The sequence below is a fragment of the Triticum dicoccoides genome, chromosome 7A (assembly GCF_002162155.2).
Source record: "Triticum dicoccoides isolate Atlit2015 ecotype Zavitan chromosome 7A, WEW_v2.0, whole genome shotgun sequence".
NCBI lineage: Eukaryota > Viridiplantae > Streptophyta > Magnoliopsida > Poales > Poaceae > Triticum > Triticum dicoccoides.
This window is the reverse complement of record NC_041392.1, coordinates 21,829,003-21,848,011: the sequence shown is the minus strand read 5'-3', so window position 1 is coordinate 21,848,011 and position 19,009 is coordinate 21,829,003. Positions and strand designations below refer to the sequence as shown.

Below are 19,009 nucleotides of genomic sequence, written 5' to 3'. Positions count from 1 at the left end.
AGGACTCTCCTGGCGCGCCCCCCTTTGGCCGGCCAGCCCCTCCCCTTGGATCCTTTATATACGGAGGCAGGGGGCACCCCTAGACACATAAGTTGATCCTTGAGATCGTTCCTTAGCCGTGTGCGGTGCCCCCTGCCACCATATTCCACCTCGATCATATTGTAGCGGTGCTTAGGCGAAGCCCTACGACGGTAGAACATCAAGATAGTCACCACGCCGTCGTGCTGACGGAACTCCTCCCCGACGCTTTGCTGGATCGGAGCCCGGGGATCGTCATCGAGCTGTACGTGTGCTAAGAACTCGGAGGTGCCGGAGTAACGGTGCTTGGATCGGTCGGATCGGGAAGAAGACGTACGACTACTTCCTCTACGTTGTGTCAACGCTTCCGTTGCGATCTACAAGGGTACGTAGATCATACTCTCCCCTCTCATTGCTATGCATCACCATGATCTTGCGTGTGCGTAGGAATTTTTTTGAAATTACTGCGTTCCCCAACAATAGCGGTCAAAATTGTCCTTAGAGGAATAAGGAAATATTTCTCGGTTATGGAGGTGATAAAGAGTTCAACGTAAAGAGTTACGTCGATGCAAGCTTAACATGTATCCGGATAGCTCTGAGTAGAGATACCGGATACGTATAATGGAGCAACAATTTGGAATAGCTCCAAGTGGAACGTGGTAGCAGCATCTACGATATGACCTAAAGTTTTGTGAAATACATAGGGATCTGAATATGGCAAGACCCGTTGACTACAACCTCTCTCACAAGCATAACATGATCAAACCCAAAACTCATTGAGTATTAATCACATAGTGATGTGAACTAGATTAGTGACTCTAGTAAACTCTTTGGATGTTGGTCACATGGCGATGTGACCTGTGAGTGTTAATCACATGGCGATGTGAACTAGATTATTGACTCTAGTGCAAGTGGGAGACTGTTGGAAATATGCCCTAGAGGCAATAATAAATTAGTTATTATTATATTATATTTCATTGTTCATGATAATCGTTTATTATCCATGCTAGAATTGTATTGATAGGAAACTCAGATACATGTGTGGATACATAGACAACACCATGTCCCTAGTAAGCCTCTAGTTGACTAGCTCGTTGATCAACAGATGGTTACGGTTTCCTGACCATGGACATTGGATGTCGTTGATAACGGGATCACATCATTAGGAGAATGATGTGATGGACAAGACCCAATCCTAAGCCTAGCACAAGATCGTGTAGTTCGTTTGCTAAAGCTTTTCTAATGTCAAGTATCATTTCCTTAGACCATGAGATTGTGCAACTCCCGGATACCGTAGGAGTGCTTTGGGTGTGCCAAACGTCACAACGTAACTGGGTGGCTATAAAGGTGCACTACGGGTATCTCCGAAAGCGTCTGTTGGGTTGGCACGAATCGAGACTGGGATTTGTCACTCCGTGTAAACGGAGAGGTATCTCTGGGCCCACTCGGTAGGACATCATCATAATGTGTATAATGTGACCAAGGAGTTGATCACTGGATGATATGTTACGAAACGAGTAAAGAGACTTGCCGGTAACGAGATTGAACAAGGTATCGGGATACCGACGATCGAATCTCGGGCAAGTACTATACCGCTAGACAAAGGGAATTGTATACGGGATTGATTGAATCCTTGACATCGTGGTTCATCCGATGAGATCATCGTGGAGCATGTGGGAGCCAACATGGGTATCCAGATCCCGCTGTTGGTTATTGACCGGAGAGTTGTCTCGGCCATGTCTGCATGACTCCCGAACCCGTAGGGTCTACACACTTAAGGTTCGATGACGCTAGGGTTATAGGGAAAGTATGTACGCGGTTATCGAATGTTGTTCGGAGTCCCGGATGAGATCACGGACGTCACGAGGAGTTCCAGAATGGTCCGGAGGTAAAGATTAATATATAGGAAGTATGGTTTTGGCCACCGGAAGTGTTCCGGGCATCACCGGTAGTGTACCGGGACCACCGGAGGGGTTTGGGGGTCCACTGGAGGGGCCACGGCCCCCGGAGGCATACATGGGCCAATAGTGGGAAGGGACCAGCCCCTAGGTGGGCTGGGGCGCCTCCCACCAAGGCCCAAGGTGCCTCCAAGAGGGGAGGGGGACAAACCCTAGGGCAGATGGGCCCTAAGGCCCACCCCAGGTGTGCCTCCCCCTCTCCCCCTTGTGGCCGCCATCCTAGATGGGATCTAGGGCTGCCGCACCCCTTGGGGTGGGAACCCTAGGTGGGGGCGTAGCCCTCCCTCTCCCCCTGTATATAGTGGAGGCAAAGGGGCAGCCCAACACACGATTTGATCTCCCTGTTGGCGCAGCCCTATCCCTCTCCCTCCTCGTCTCTCGTAGTGCTTGGCGAAGCCCTGCTGGAGTCCCGCGCTCCTCCACCACCACCACGCCGTCGTGCTGCTGCTGGACGGAGTCTTCCCCGACCTCTCCTTCTGCCCTTGCTGGATCAAGGTGTAGGAGACGTCACCGGGCTGCACGTGTGTTGAACGCGGAGGCGCTGTTGTTCGGCGCCTAGATCGGAATCAACCGCGATCTGAATCGCTGCGAGTACGACTCCTTCATCCGCGTTCTTGCAACGCTTCCGCTTAGCGATCTACAAGGGTATGTAGATGCACTCTCCTTCCCCTCGTTGCTAGATTACTCCATAGATTGATATAGATGATGCGTAGAAAATTTTAAATTTCTGCTACGATCCCCAACATCTATATGCACACAAAAAAAGTTATGTAAGAAAAATAACTTTTTTTTTGGTTTGTGCAAAAAATAAAAAAAAACGTGTCATGAAACGCTTTTTAGAAGCACTGGAATTTGTTACTTTTGTGGAGGCAAAATAGAAATAGATTTTTCTCACAAAACTTTGTGCCGCGCACACATGTTTTGAAGATGCATGAGTGAAAATTTCTTTCGAATTTTTTTTGACATTTTAAAACGTGTTTAGAATGCATTTTTTTAAATAGGTTTATATGACCATGCGTGTAGGACGTGCCCTCTCCAACTTTAGTCGATTTTTAAGTTCTTCTTATATGACTCTATTCTCACCGGGACAAGTTTATGTAGTAATTATGTTTTTAAAACTAAAATATAAAGGTAAATGATTTTTTGTCTACCATAAATGAATACATGACTTGGATAAAAACAAAGATACAACAGCGGCCCCACCTATGCGCGCGCGCACACACACACAAAGAGAGATGGATGGGTTAGGAAACTTCTCAAGCAGGGCCCAGTCGCATAAACATGATTGAGGATGGAACGGCCTGGCAAGCAGAATGGGGCTCCCGCATATAGCTGGCCAAACGGGTCAAGCCAATTAGGCCAGCCCACGAGCACACCAACACGACCCACCATGGGCCAGGCACGACACGGGGTAAATGTGCCTTGCCCGGCATGCAGAACGCCCTGGGCCGTGCTTGGGCTGCTAGGCTGAGCACACGGGCCGGCACGACACGGCAAGATTATCCTTTTTTTTATTTTTTGTATATATCTCTATATGGCCAAATACTGGCCCAGTAGGAAAAAATAGGTCAAAAACAAATGCCCAATAGGCCAAACAGTAGGCGGGCCAGCGTGCCTGGTGTGCTGGCGGGCCGGCCCGATTACCAGTTGGGCCGTGCCTGGACTGCAGGCTGCAGCACACGGGCCAGCACGGCACGGCACGGGCCGGCCCGATTGCCAGGCATGATTACAATGGGCCGGCCCGGCCCGTTTGGTCAGGTCTGCTCCCGCATCCCGCCATTTCCATTTCCCCACCGCCGCGCCAAATTATTTTACCGCCATTTTCTTGGCGCCAAACCCCCCCTCTCTCTGCTCCATTTCCTGCCATGCGCGCCTCTTCTTCCACCTATAAACGCCCTCGCCGGCCCCTCTCTCTCTCTCATCCATCCTCACCGCCGCAATCCTCAACTCCCCACCTTCACCCAGATCCACAGAGCAGCAGAGAGATCGCCGGAGTATCAGGCCGAGGAAGAAGACAGTTCAGCCAGCCCGATCTCAAGTCACCATGGTGGTCGCGCTCGGCCCCGGCAGGTTCTACGGCGGCGGCCTCCCGCGCCCGCGCGTCTTCCCCGGCGACCGCGTCGACCCGCCGGCGCCCGTCACCGACGCGCTCCTCTGCTGGGCGCGCGACGCGCACTGGTCCATGGGCGGGCTCGGCGCCAAGCGCCTCCGCCTGCAGGGCCGCATCGAGGGCAACCTCGTCAAGCTCCGCCGCACCGCGCGCCGCGACGCTTGGGTCTCCGCCAAGTCCGCCAAGTCCAAGGTCCGCGCTGCGGGGCACGGGCCCGCCCCTGCCACCCTCGACGACGCGCTCGGCTCCGACGACGACGACTCCGAGGACGAGGCGGAGGTCGCGGCCCAGGAGAAGGCGATGCGGCGCGAGGTGGTGGATTACGACGAGGACTCCGAGTCCGGTGAGTCCGAGGGCGAGGGGGTGCCGCTCGTCACCATCGCCGCCGCCGCCAAGAGGAAGCGCGTCAGGAAGCTCTCCGACGAGTTCGACCGCATAGCCGCCGCGCAGCTGGAGGGCGGCGCGAAGAAGAAGCCGCTGAGGAAGAAGGCTGATGCTCCTGCTCCGGCCGCTGAGGCACCGGCGAAGAAGTCGCTGAAGAGGAAGGCGGTGGCGCCGGCGGCTGGGGCTGCGGCGAGGACCTCACCGAAGAGGAAGGCTGCTGAGGCGCCGGCGGCAAGGAGGACCTCGCCGAGGTCGAAGCACTGATGGATAGGTGCTCGTTTCCATTTGCAATCCCTGTTCTTGGTTCGTCAGATCGGTGGCTCTAGCGATTGTGGTATGATCTCGGAGATGCAGTATGCTGTGTGTTCGTTGAAATGCTTGAATGGAATCTAGTTTCATGTCTCTATGTATGAATCAAATCCCTCAAAATGTGTCTGATCAAACCTGAGTTATCCTGAAATATAGTTCCTGTACTGATGTCTGAAAAATCTTCCTAAAATAGCAATTTCTGTATTGAGTGTGGTCTGGAGATGCGACTGATTGCTGCGTGTTCTCTTAATCTCTTTCAAACGTAATGTAATGTTTTCTTTCTATATCTGAATCAAGTCCCTCAAGCATCGTCTGATCAACCCTGAAACAATATGTTATTGAAGGGAAACCCTGAAATAATTTAGCAGTTCCTCTACTGAGTTCTGAAAGTGTTCGATGCTGTTTCTTACATTTTGTTTATCAGTTCAACTGAAGCTATGATGTGATTTGCAAAATGAATTCAAGTGCAATTCCCTATCTGTTGTTGCTAACTGAGATCTGAAAGTGTTCCTTTTATTGCTTATGTTTGATGCTATGTCTAGTAACATTTATGTTTTCCCAGGTCAGAAGCACTGATGGTGTTCGTTCCATGTGCAATTCCAGTTCTTGGTGTGTCAGATTGGTTGATCCAGCGATTGAGGTGTGATCTTTGAGATGCCGTATGTTTGTTGAAATGCTGGAATGAAAAGTAATGCCATGTATAAGAATCAAATCCCTCCAGAAATATGCCTAATCAAACCTGAAATATCCTGAAACAATTGTTCCTGTACTGAGATATGAAAATCTTCCTAAAATAACAGTTGCTGTAATGAGTTGTGGTCTTGGAGATGCATTGCTGTGTGTTCATCGAAATGTTGGAACTAAGTAATGCCATGTTTCTTTCTATTTCTATCAAATCCCTTAAGTATTGTCTGATTAACCCTGAAATAATATAGTAGTTCCTGTACCGAAGATCTGAAAGTGTTCGATGCTGTTTCTTCCATTTTATTTATCAGTTCAGCTGAAGCTATCATCTGAATTGCAAACTGAATTCAAATGCAATTCCCAATCTGTTGTTGGTGCTGAGATATGAAAATCTCGTGTTTCTTGCTTATGTTTGATGCCACTTCTAGTAACATTTTCTTTGATCAGTTGAAACTACTACCATATGAATTGCAATCTGGATTAAGATGCAATTACCAATCAGTTCTTGTTGATACTAGTACATGTTAAAGATTACAATAGGAACATAGAACGAAAAGAATGGTACATTCAGACCATCAACTATAATTGGGTGTATATCTGTATCTAGTGAGCAGGGACTCTTTCCAAGTCCACTGCTATTAGTTTATAAAGCCGGAAGGGCTAGGCGATCATGCCGTGGAGTCGGAGGCCATTCGTTCGATCTCCTCTATCAGCCTCTCCTTCTCTTCCACCATGTCCTCGTTTTGCTTCTGAAGATCCTCGATCTGCTTCGTCTGTTCTGAATCCTTCCTGCAATTAGATCAGACATTTGGGATAATTGGGCAATCTGAAGTAAAAACCAGGCTAGTGAAATCATGCCAGCAATGTGATTTGAGATTGTACTCACCGGTTCATGAATGACAAGTTAAGCTTTAGTGACCTGACCTCCTTCTCTAGGTTTTCGCAGCGCTTGAGGACCGCTTGCATGTCAGTTGGTATTACCGGGGTCGAACTTCTTTCCTTTGCTTCTGCCATTCTGAACCATAAGAAGTCATTAATAACATGATCGAGGTTCTGGTGTTCAATATGGAATGGTCAATGAAGTATATAGAACTTTGATTAAGAGGAGTCATTTGGATAGGGGCACATGCCTTAAATTGGTTCTTGCCTTTTGGTAATCAGTCATGTCAGCAGGAAATAATATTACATATAGATTAAATGTATAATAAGTATAACCAAATTGCATAGACATACTTGCGTGTGCGCTCAACCCTGCGTTTCTTCGTAGGATCTCCTCTATCAACTGCAAAAGTTAACAAGTTAGAGCTTTCAGTGATTAAATAGCAGATGACGTAGCACTACGCAAGGTGGAGCATATTATCTTTCAATAGCCCTATGTTTCATCTAATCTACAAACATGTGCCTAAAAAGAACTTTTTACAGTCATCATATAAATGCCGAAGATTTGGTGCCAAAAAGAACATCTTGCTGTTTCATTTACCTGCTTGTTCTGATGAGATGGATCCCATTCGTGTCAGGGCCACTCTCTGTCAATGAGTAAAATGAACAGATTAGCATATGTCATGAGAGGAATTTTTCGACATTTCTGAAATATGAATCAGGTATTACCTTTCTTTCATCCTTCAAATTATCTTTTAGTACCTTCTCTCTGTAATCTGCACATTGTTGACATTATACATTCAGTGTTATTCACCCATGGCACAATGATAACGACAATTCTAAAATACAGTAGATCCCAAGAAATATTTGACATCCATTGTACTGCCTAATAGATGATCATTTATGTGGCAAGATATAGCTTGGCAATAAGTGTATAATTGAAGTACCTTTGCTGTTTGATCTGCAGTCAGCTGTTCCATTTGCAACATTTTTCCTAGTGCTCTCACACATAGACAATGATTGCCCCATAGGACGTAGCTCATCACATACTTCAAAACCGGCTGACTGAGCCGTCAGAGCATTAGACGATCCACTCTGTGAAGGTTCACGAGACGCTGCACTGATCCAAATCTGGCTTGCGGGGGCAACAAAGTTCTCAGCATTTGGTTCTGTGGGCCTCTCGACTTCAGGAAGCATCAGGGAGTCCTGAACATGTCCATTGGTCACCAAGGGGAACATATCTGTTCCTCCAAGAATGTTGTGTTGAAACTGCTGGTTGTCGTAAAACCCAAAAGGGTTGCCATGTGGCATGTCTCTGTTGGCAGGGCTACTGAGCTTCTTACGCTCGAGCGTATCCTTGAGCATGCTCACCACTGATGTAACAGTATCTTGTGCAAGCATATGAGGATTGTCCAAGGGGGAAGTCGATGAACATGAAGGAGATACAAATGTCGAAGTCTGAAGTGGAGTGCTGCCCATTGGGGTACTATTTGCTGCATTTGTGTTGGTAAAATCTAATCTCAATTGGTTTGCTGCTCTCATAGTTCCTGTAGTTATTGGTGACACATTACTTTGCATTGCAGCATATCGCCTCCTGCAAAAGATGGCTGGGTTTGAGAAATAATGGAATGAAGAATCATAAAGTTGTGCTACAGAAGGTAATAATGCACATGTAATTGGTGATTCAATTCATGCCTCAGTTCTGAAGATCTGCTTCTAGTCATTGGTTGAGTGCAGTGAAACCAGGTCTGCTTATGAACAAATACCGCCTTTTATCCATTAGAATATTATCCATGTAGCTGTAATAATCAAGTAACTGGGTGATGAGATAGCTAACCTTTGCCAAAAGTAGATCACTGGCTTGCATCCCTTTCTCTGCTGCATTCCTGGTGTATGATAAACAAATAAGTTGGAGATTGCATAAATCCCTGACTATAAGGTGATGCTGGTTCATAAGATACATTACTTGAGTGGTTGCTGGTTATGGTTATTCGTGTATTCAGGAGGAACTGCACAATTCTCAGGGATCAAGTTGTCGGCGAGAAAATTTTGTCGAGCAATGTCATGTTGTTGATTAGGAAAGGCACCTGCCTCTGATGACAACCTGCATAAATATAAATTGTTATGATGTAGCACTAACCGTCAGTTTCGACAGGCAGTGCCATGCTAATGTCTCTCGGTGCAAAGTTCAGCATCATTTACATGCTAGATAGAAGAAAGAAGCTCCATGGACATGCATAATCACAACGAAGGATGACTAACGTGTGATTCCTAACCATTGCTTGTGTTTGTATTATCTTCTTATAGGTGCTTCCTGTATTGACGCGTGTAAGATTTGGGTGCCTAAGGTTATGTACTTTCTCTTGATTCAGCTACTTTTGCAAAGCCTTTGTAACATATTCAGTTGCTGAAATTGATTATATAATTTTCACTTTTTGTAACACAGTTATTTATTCATCAACTCACATATCACCCAATACAATTAACCCTGCACTCTTTATCAGCATCATACCTAGATGGTTGTCGAGGCCGATTATTCAGGTGACTAAAGCCTGGAATCTGCGAATAAAGAATCAAGAACTTTAGGTGATAGATTTCAAGCAAAAAGATCAACCTGGCATAGTAAATCATAATCATTAACTCCAAAACAATCCTAGAATTTTTTTTATGTAATATTAAACAATAAATGACTAGCGAGTGATCTTCATTAGTCTAAGAAATTTTCTTCAACATGATATAGGTTTCACTTTGCATGCACAGAGAGGAAAAACTGGCAGGAAACTTCAACTTTTTTTTTCTCAAAAGGAGAAAGCGTCAAGATGATGCTGGTCTTACAATCCGAAAACCCCAAAAGAGATACCAGAAAGAACACAAAGCAAATGAAAAGTAAAAGAAAGTGCTTGAAACTCTCAGAATTCTTGCCTCTCCATTCATCAGCCAGCTGTTGAACAACTCCTCGCTGTCTTCTCTGAAGCTCTGTGTCATGTTTCTGAACCCCATCATCTCCATGCTCGGCGGTGCTGCCACTCCGATCGAGTTCTCCATCACCGCCTTGAGGAAGATCTCCTCGCTGGTGTTCCTGAACAGGTCAGACAGACCCCGGCCCTCCATCTCCATGAACTCCTCCTCAGCTCACCTCACCTCACCTCTGCTGATGATTGACTGAAATAGTTCCTAAAAGCTGTCTTTAGTACTAGTGCACTTGTTATGTGGAACAAATAAGATATTGTAAAATAGAATCCCACCTAAAACACTCATTAAACTAAGAAACGGTACTTGGCAGAAGAACTCAGGCACACAAGACACTAGGCTAATTTAAAAACTGCGATAGCCTGACACTAAACTAACTGATTGGGGTATCTTCCCTGCAGTCAGAGGCAAAGATTCCATCCTTCTCATTTTTGTCTCATCAGTGGAAAGAACTGGGCTCTGTAGAATTTGTCTGCTTACCCGTCGAAGAACAGGTGTACCCTAGGAGGCTTACATCAGGCGGGTATGAACACGGAAACTGCACGCGATTTCAAATGGATGCTCTTTTGACCATGGTCTGCAAAATTGCAACACAAAGGTCAGACAAATCTTCTATAGGTGCTCTTGGAATATTCTTTTTAAGTGATAGTTTTTTCTCCCAAGTCATCAAACGTTTCTATGATTAGTATTATCATTGTGTTCTTAATTTTCTTTTCCCCAAATGGTTTAATAAAATAGCAATTTGCTGCCAGGGGGTGACAGCATGAAGGATGACGCATGCTGACATAATATAATGCAGGATTTGCAAGAAGTGGATGGCCAGTCCCCAGGATCTCATCACAGGCTTACAAGGTAAAACAACTCTCATCTTGTTTAGTCGTTGATGCGTGTTGGTTGGCGCCTTGACGGCGATGGCCTTCTGGACATTTCTGCTGCCACTGTCAATTACTTATTGTTGCTACTAACTACTAACTAAATCACAACTGTATGATTGGGTGGGTAATCAGCAGACGCCTTGCAAATTGCCTGTTTTAAAATTAACTGCAGACATATTAACCGGTGCAGAAGAAAGTAATAACATGGTTACGCTCACTGTCAAAGTAAAAGTATGATATTACACTGATACTGACCTTAATGGCCCCATTGCCATTTACAGGAGGGCTTTGACCAAGTTCTCTATCGACCATCCATCCAGATTCGTTCATCATTGATGGCGAGGCTTCTTTAGGTGGCGTGCCAGTGTCACCGGTGATCGATGCCGTGGCGGCTGCAGAAGAGTATCATTGAAACAGACTTCACCTATGTTTATAATAGCTGTTGTCCATTGTTGTGATCGCTGGCAGCCGACCCTGCCGGCGCACGGCCGCGCTTCGCCGCCAACGGCCCGGGATGATTGAAGAAATCTTTTCGCAGAAAATTTCTTACCGCTGGAGAAATCTTCTGAGCAAGTGATGCAAGAACAGATAAGAAAAACTGGAATACAAAGTTCAGCCAAAGATTCCATTCTTCTCATTTTGTCTCATCAGTGGAAGAACTGGCCTCTGAAGAGCAGGTGTACCCTAGAAGGCTTACATCAGGCAAGTATGAACCAAAAATTGCAACACAAAGATCAGACAAATCTTGTATTGGTGCTTTGGGAATATTCTTTCTAAGCACTATATTTTTCTCCAACATATCAAACCTTTCTATGGTTAGTAGTACAACTGCATTCTTAATTTCCCCAGTGGTTTAATATAATACTCACTCTGTCCCAAAATAAGTGTCTCAACCTTAGTACAACTTTGTACTAGAGTTAGTACAAAGTTGAGACACTTATTTTGGGAGAGAGGGAGTACTAATTTGTTGCTAGGTGGGGGTGACAATATCAATGACTCATTGATGATCCATGCTGACATAATATAATGCAAGATTTGCAAGAAGTGGATGGCCATTCCCCAGGATCTCATCACAGGCCTACAAGGTAAAACAACTCTTGTCACTACTAACTAATTCAACTCTAAAAATTTGAAAATCTCCCTGATGTTGTAATGCATACATCATCATTTCATTGACGATTGGGTTGTAGGAAACCCCCTGCAAATCGCATGTTTTAAAATCAACTGCGAGAGTGTTAACTGGTGCAGAAGAAAGTAATAACATGGTTACACTCACTGTCAAAGTAAAAAGTATAATTGCGTTGATAGTCTGACACTGACCTCAACGGCCTCATTACCGTTTAGAGAAGAAGAGTTTCTGACCAAAGATCTGCCTTGACCGTCCCTCCAGTCCAGGTACATCCATCACTGACGGTGATGTTTCATTAGGTGGCGCGTTGGCTTCCTCGGTGATTGATGCCGCGGCGGACGCAGAAGAGCGCCGTGTGTTTGAAAGCGAAACCTCGTCTATGTATGTTTGTTAATTATAGCTGGCCCCCATCATTGTGAACGCCGGCGCACTGACGGACGCGCTTCGCCGCCGATGACCCGGGACAGTTGAAGAAATCTCGTCTGAGAAAGCTTCTCATGAGTCATGGGTGGCTGGAGAACTCATCGGAGCAGCAGGCGAGGGAAGTTTCTCATGTCTGGCTGGACTGGAGACATCTTCAGTGCAGGCGATGGAAGAACAGGCAAGGGAATAGAATCAGTTTAAAATGGATTTCTTATTATAAAGAAAAAAAAAAGGAACCAGGTCCACAAGTTGTGCAAATTACATTCACAGGAACTACTAGTGCTTATTACAGACATGTTATTCCATGACCAGCTTCATGACAGCGGGGCAGCCGGCGACCAGTGTGGAGACCGGGCTCTTCATCTCTTTCTTCCGTGCTCGGCATCGCTCTAGTCTTCGCAAGCCAGTGTGGACACTGGCCTCAGGCTTTCTCATTTTCCTTTCTAAAGGTTATCTCTGGTCATGATTCTGTTGTTGAAGACAAGCCAGAGAAAATGTGAATGTGAGGTGCTACTCTTATTTCCACATAACAGGGATATACACAGGAGTAACACCTCTATAATTGGTTACTGCACGCAAAGAGCTAGTGGAAGAGACTCCAGAGCTCTCGTATTGCCAGACTAGGGAATCACTCTCCTCAGAGAGGACAATACTATGAACTATAGCTTCCAAGTCAAACCACAGGCTCATCATAGTATGAGTATCATTAGAAGTCCTTCTGAAAGGAGAGCATGAGATCGATCCATCCCAAACCTGCTTAATAGTTTTCCCCTTCTATCTTCTCTAAGCATATATCCTTTTAACCCAGGCCCCTAGCAAATAAATGTTTTAAGTTATGGATGCTTGGGATACCCAAACCCTCATAATCTTTTTTCATAGCAACTAGAGGCCAGTTGGCTACATGAATTTTCCTATGCCCCTCAAAATCATTCCATAGGCAGTTAGCCACACTAGTAGAAAAAGGGCCTTTAGTCCCGGTTCTTGAACCGGGACTAAAGGGTCGATACTAATGCAAAATCGCAACAGAAAGATCAGACAAATCTTCCATAGGTTCTCTTGGAATATTCTTTCTAAGCATTATTTTTTTTCTCCAATACATCAAACGTTTCTATGCTGACAAGTATCATTTTATCTAAGAAAGTAATAACATGGTTACACTCACTGCGATGTTTCGTTAGGTGGCGCGTCCGCGTCATCGGCGGCGGCGATCGATGCTGTGGCGGCCGCGGAAGGGCGCCGTCTGTTTGAAAGCGAAGCCTGGGCTGGGCTGTGCTGTGTATGTTTATTATAGCTGGCGCACGTCGCTGTGACCGCCGGCGGCCGACCCCTGCCGGCGCACTGACGGATCACGGACGCGCTTCGCCGCCGATGACCCGGGACGGTTGAAGAAATCTTGTTGCAGAAAGGGTTCCCATGGCTTGCTGGCTGGAGAAATCTTCAGAGCAGCAGGCGAGATGCAAGAACAGGCAAAGGAATCAAATTGGATTGTTAAAAAGTCTTCAATCTTGCTGAAGCTGGGCGCCGGCGTTTTATTTTTCCCGCTAAAGAGTGGATAAAGCGGAGACTTGGAATTACGCCTTCAGCTGAGAATTTTGTTCGCTGGGCCGTAATGGACTGCGTTTGGCACTGTTTTCTGTCCTATGCCACGGCTTCAGGCCCATCTGAGCCCACCGAGAAGCAACAACAGTCCACAACCCAAACCCAAACCCCTATCCCCTCCTCTGCTCCTTCCCCCACTCTCGGTCAGTCACCTCCTCCTCTCCCCAAGCTCGCGACCGTCCATGGTGTTCGCCGCGCCGGCAGGGGTGGGAGGCCGCCCCCTCTCCCTCGCTCTCCCCGCCTCCAGCTCGGCCCCCTTCCTCCTCCGCGACGGCGGCGACTCCCCGCAGCGTGGGAGGCTGCGCCGCCTCACCTTCCCACGGAGAGGAGGCGCCAGGGTAAGCTCCGCACCCGGCCAGCTCTCGTTGCTTCCCCCCTCCCCCCATGCTCCTCATCTTGATTATATTACTGTCATGACCCCTCGTTCGATTCTTCTCGACACTCTAAGAACAAGATTACTGTCATTTTCGTCCTTTGGTTTCAGTTACAGAAATGAACTTCTGTGTTGGAGTTACAACAGCTCTGTGCCTAGATTAGAATGTATCGTGCCACCATTCTAGATTTCAGTAGTCCTTTCCAGCTTCTGTAGATGTTTGGTTTGATTTTGGTGCGGTGTAGTGACTGTATTTACATATGTGACTAGGGAGATAGCCGTGGGAGATGGAATTGCCACATAACTCGCTGTGCCGGCGAGGCGAATGTGGTGACCGAGGATGATACGGCGAATGTTTCTGCTGATGCCGCTGCGGACCAAGCCGCCGATGCCATCGGCGATGGCGCCGATGTGCTGGAGTCCTTGAACCCTGACAACGCTGATTCAGTTGCCTGGATAAAGCAGCAGCCTCTCCCTTATCCTTCAGTAAGTACAGAAGTAATGATTCACAAACATTGGTGCCGGGAACGGGGTGACGGACAACGGGTTGCAATGCAGGATGCTCTGGAGCCATACATAAGCAAGGAGACGGTGGCGCAGCACTGGGGAGTTCACCAGCACATGCACGTGGACAGGCTCAACGGCATGATCGGCGGCAGCGAGTGGGAGCGCATGTCGATTGGGCAGATGATGCTTGCCTCGTTCAACGAGGGCAGGGAGCCACCCCACGCTCCCTTCTTCCATGCCGCACAGGTAGCATTCCATGCTGTTTCGAACCATCCTTTGTGGCTTGCGTATGCTTGAGATCCCTAATTCTTGGGCCATGTTATGTAGGTATGGAACCATGATTTCTACTGGCGATCGATGAAGCCTGGCGGTGGAGGCAAGCCCCCCGAACGGCTTCTGAAGTTTATAAACAGAGACTTCGGATCCTATGACGGCATGATCAAACAATTCATGGATGCCGCGCTAACTCAGTTCGGTTCTGGATGGGTTTGGCTTTCTTGTAAGTGATGCTTAAACCCACATTTGTTAGCTGCGTGTACCAGATTCAAAACTTGCTCCATGTGGTGTGAATGTGCTGGACTGAACTCTGCTTTGTAACTGGTTCAGACAAGGGGAGCAAGTTACCTCATGTGAAGTCAAAAAGCCCAATCCCATCTGACAACTATGGTAGGCTGGTCATCTCAAAGTCTCCAAATGCTATCAATCCTCTTGTCTGGGGCCACTCTGTGAGTATTTACCTGCAACTGTATTTCCCTACATAATCATGCAGTGTATACCATGTACTTATTCTTGAAGCTTTGTATGGTTTCTTGTTATTTGTTCCTTTGACAAGAAAATATTTTTATTTAAAATCTGTTGTCTCTCCCATGCATATTATATTCGACAGTGATCTGATATTTTTATCTGTCTATTCTTGTTGGCAGCCACTCCTTGCGATTGATGTTTGGGAGGTACGTATGCACATTTCATATTCTTTTCCATGCATTTCCTTAATAAAAGGTAACTTTGCTAACCAATTATCTGTCTTGGGAACAGCATGCCTACTACCTGGATTATGAGGTTAGATGTCAATGGTGCTCATGATTTCTAGTGGTTATACTTGCCATATCCGCTACTTAGTGTGTTCTTGTTACATGACTGCAGAATCGAAGGGCTGAGTACGTCTCTGCAGTTCTAGAGAAGCTCGTGTCATGGGAAATGGTGGAGTCCAGGCTCCGGAAAGCTGTTCTGCGAGCAATAGAGAGAGACGGCCACACCAGCCCGAAGCTGCGAAGGAAGCAACTTCTGTCTCAGGCTAGAAGCCGCGTTGGGGATGCAAGCACCAGCGGTGAGGCAAGAAGGCGACCAAGAAGTAAGGATCAGCAGGCCCCTTCCAGCGTGACAATGGTGCCAGCAGGCGAGGCAGTACCGAACTGAGCCATGATCCCATGAGGTTGACAACCAGTAGCACGGGTAGGCAGCTAGAGCAGCATGTCCAAAATCCTCTAGAATGGTAGTCTCTGAAGAATGCGTGCACCGCACTACGGGCGTCACTTTGCTTCCTGCTGACCGTTGTAGCACGATTTGCATGCGGTAGTTTTTGTCGATGTTTGTCGAACAGGAGTGTATTAGTATCTCTGTACCGCTTGAGCAACACGCAACAATGCTGGATAGGCTGAATTTTGGTAAGTAGCCTCAGGGTTTGATGTCCTGTATTTGTTTAGAGATAGGCTTAGGAGGTAGGCACTTGGGACTCTGGTCTTTGTAGAAGAGGAATCAGAGTTTCTGTCCCCTTTTGGATCATAAATATCAGCAATTTCCTTTTGATGCTCACAAAGATTGTTCATCCTAATTGGGTCCAACTGAGAAGAGGAATCATTTGGTCCATCTCTACCCAACAATATTGCCGCCAGATGCCCAGATGTCTGTGTTATGGATCCATGCATCCATGTTGATCTATCTGTCCATCTATATGCAATCAAGCAACCCAACCGAGGACAAGATTCATTTGGCTGGCAAAAAGAGAACAGGAACCATTTGGCCGATTAATCCCTTCTATTTGATTGACCAGGATCTAGTTCTTTTTTTGTGCGAAATTTTAATTTGGTCTTAAGTGTGGGTATTTATAGTTGAAATTACCTGTTTTATGGCAGGGAAAACGTTTTCATCATTTGAAATGTATGCCACAGTTCCATATATCGAGCAAAAGCATGTTACCCGTATTGTAAATCTTTTTCTCCATATGTTTCATCTTTTATGTGATACATGCATTTCTGGTCTCTATATAATTTAGAGAAAAGTATCTTTTCCGTTCCTTAATTAATTGCGAAGTGTGGAATTCGTCCCTGAATTATGAAACCGATAACATGCACCTGAAGCTAGTGATGGCGCTCAAGGAAGTGAACGCAGAGCTGCACGCTGAAGAAACGCGACGAAGCCTGGTTCGACGATCAGCCGGCCGGACTCGCCCAAAAACGAGGGAGACGGGAAAGCCTTCCCAAAATAGCCGCAATCGTCCCCAAGCCCGCTCCGCGCCACCCACGCCGCATGCCGCTCGACCGTCCGTCGCCACCACCACCGCCGGAGCATCGCGACGTCCTCGCCCGCCCCCCCAAGAATAGCCGGCGTGCTCCGCATATAAACGCTACACACGACGACCGCGCAAGCAAACAAGCATCCATCGCCAAGGCACCTCCAGCTCCCAAGCACCCAGCAAGCCAACCAGCCACATGGCTCGCGCCCTCTTCATCGTCGCGCTCCTCCTGGCCGCCGTCGTGGTGGCGCCGTTCGCGCAGGCGCGCAACGTGGTCACGGAGGACAAGAAGGCCGCCGCGAAAGAGGAGAAAGAGGCTGAGTCGCCGGCGCCCTCGGCTGTCTCGCCCGCCGAGGGGCCCGCCTCCGAGCCCTCCGCGGGTGCGCCCGAGCCTAGCAGCTCTGGCTGAGCGGCCTACCCGCCCCCGGCCTGGCCGCGGGACAGAGAGATCGGTCTACGAGTGGACCACTCATCCGTCCGCGGATGATAGATCTGTGTAATGTGTTGTGTGGTTTATTTTTCAGGGTACATACATGAGTGTCAATGTTTTTGATAGAATATTGCTTTGTCAACATTTCATGAAATTTCTGACGCTCAATGTGTTCCACTTTCTAACCAAGGTTGTGTCAGAGGTCTTAAGAAATTTTATGGATTGTTCCAGCTTTAGATATACTAGTATTTTAGTAATTCCACTTTCTGCCCCTTAAGTTTCAGGTTTGTGACAAATATTACTCCAAATCAATTTTCAAAAGTATTATAAACATTATTAATAATATTCTCATCATAAAGCTCAAATAAATCCTCAATATCACAAGAAGCATCATAATTAACTCCCCAATCATGATCATCATAATAAATAGTAAGCATAATAAAATCATCTTCAATAGTGCCTCATCAAGTGCATCATCTTCATCACTTGATTCATAAAGATTATCATGTTTGTTAGAATAATTTTTTTCTTTTATAGCTTTTCTTCATTAGTAGGGGGCAAAAAATATCATGCCTGGTACCCGCAGACCAAACAGGGCAGTGTAGCACTTTCACAGAAGTATCCCAATGAGTAATCGTCCCAACAAAGAGCGGATGAGAGTATTTATGAAGGCGTTTCTGTCACACACAAGGTGTCACAGTTCTTGTGTGAAGTATTGCTTGAGCTTCTGCAAATACTATTAATGTCCTAGGTAAACGATAAACTAAAGTATGCTAGTAAACAGAGGATTTAAAGGTGACTACTAAATAACTAATTAAAGTAAATAACAAGAGCTTAAAATGTAAATGGTGTTTCCTACAATGAAGAGATTAGGTGTGGAGAGATTTTTGTTCATGGTAAGAATATATGAATTGTGCCAGTATGACGATAATACCAATTACTTTGTATTGTACTCATAATATTTTGAGCATACTCATGTGACTGCTAGCGCGCCTAGGTCACATGCTGCAACATACAGGGGTAGAAAGCACTACACAAATAAGAATGTTCTTACTGTTGTTGACTTTGATATGAAGTTCACATATGGGTTAGCTGGCTGTGGGAAGGATTAGCCCATGATAGTAACATTCTATCTGACAACATGGCTCAAGCTAATGGCATCAATATCCCCGATGACAAGTTCTACCTAAGAGATGCTGGCTATGCATGTCGCCCTGGTGTTCTTTCACCCTTCAAGAAAACCATGTACCATCTGAACGAGTTCTCTTCTAGTTTATATCCTAGTGCTGCATAGGAATTGTTCAATCTCATACACTTAAGCCTTAGAGTTACGGTTGAGAAGGAATTTAAAGCTTTGAAAATAGATTTAAGATCCTAAATCAGAAGCCATTCCACACTTTCCCCTCCCAGATTAAGCTTGTCCTTGCATGTTGTATCCTCCATATCTGGACCCTATAATGGTTTTGTTGGGGAACGTAGTAATTTCAAAAAATTTCCTACGCACACACAAGATCATGGTGATGCATAGCAACGAGAGGGGAGAGTGTGTCCACGTACCCTCGTAGACCGAAAGCGGAAGCGTTAGCACAACACGGTTGATATAGTCGTACGTCTTCACGATCCGACCGATCAAGTACCGAACGTACGGCACCTCCGAGTTCAGCACACGTTCAGCTCGATGACGTCCCTCGAACTCCGATCCAGCCGAGCTTTGAGGGAGAGTTTCGTCAGCACGACGGCGTGGTGACGATGATGATGTTCTACCGACGCAGGGCTTCGCCTAAGCACCGCTACGATATTACCGAGGTGGACTATGGTGGAGGGGGGGGGGGCACCGCACCCGGCTAAA

General features: G+C 46.5%; 2 protein-coding genes, 1 long non-coding RNA gene and 1 pseudogene across 3 annotated transcripts; 3 read left to right on the top strand and 1 right to left on the bottom strand.

The window, feature by feature from the left end:
• Positions 1-3,862: 3,862 nt before the first annotated feature.
• On the top strand, positions 3,863-4,880 carry LOC119327433 (60S ribosomal protein L22-like). The gene has a single exon (XM_037600543.1). The coding sequence runs from the start codon at positions 4,021-4,023 to the stop codon at positions 4,732-4,734; it is 714 nt and encodes a 237-aa protein (XP_037456440.1). The 5' UTR covers positions 3,863-4,020; the 3' UTR covers positions 4,735-4,880.
• Positions 4,881-5,346: 466 nt separating this feature from the next.
• On the bottom strand, positions 5,347-9,908 carry LOC119334738 (protein CYCLOPS-like). The gene is made up of 12 exons (XM_037607283.1): positions 9,793-9,908; positions 9,265-9,504; positions 8,855-8,901; positions 8,309-8,446; positions 8,180-8,228; positions 8,038-8,090; positions 7,290-7,936; positions 7,072-7,118; positions 6,944-6,989; positions 6,697-6,745; positions 6,350-6,478; positions 5,347-6,252 (listed from the first exon to the last, which is right to left on the bottom strand). Exons 2-12 carry the CDS (start codon positions 9,457-9,459, stop codon positions 6,132-6,134), a joined length of 1,521 nt encoding a protein of 506 aa, XP_037463180.1. The 5' UTR covers positions 9,460-9,504; positions 9,793-9,908; the 3' UTR covers positions 5,347-6,131.
• On the top strand, positions 9,797-10,578 carry LOC119334739. Its single transcript, XR_005161521.1, has 3 exons — positions 9,797-9,910; positions 10,065-10,164; positions 10,469-10,578. It is a non-coding gene; the product is annotated as an uncharacterized LOC119334739 (long non-coding RNA).
• Positions 10,579-13,447: 2,869 nt separating this feature from the next.
• On the top strand, positions 13,448-16,024 carry LOC119332082 (annotated as a pseudogene).
• The last annotated feature ends 2,985 nt before the right edge of the window (positions 16,025-19,009 follow it).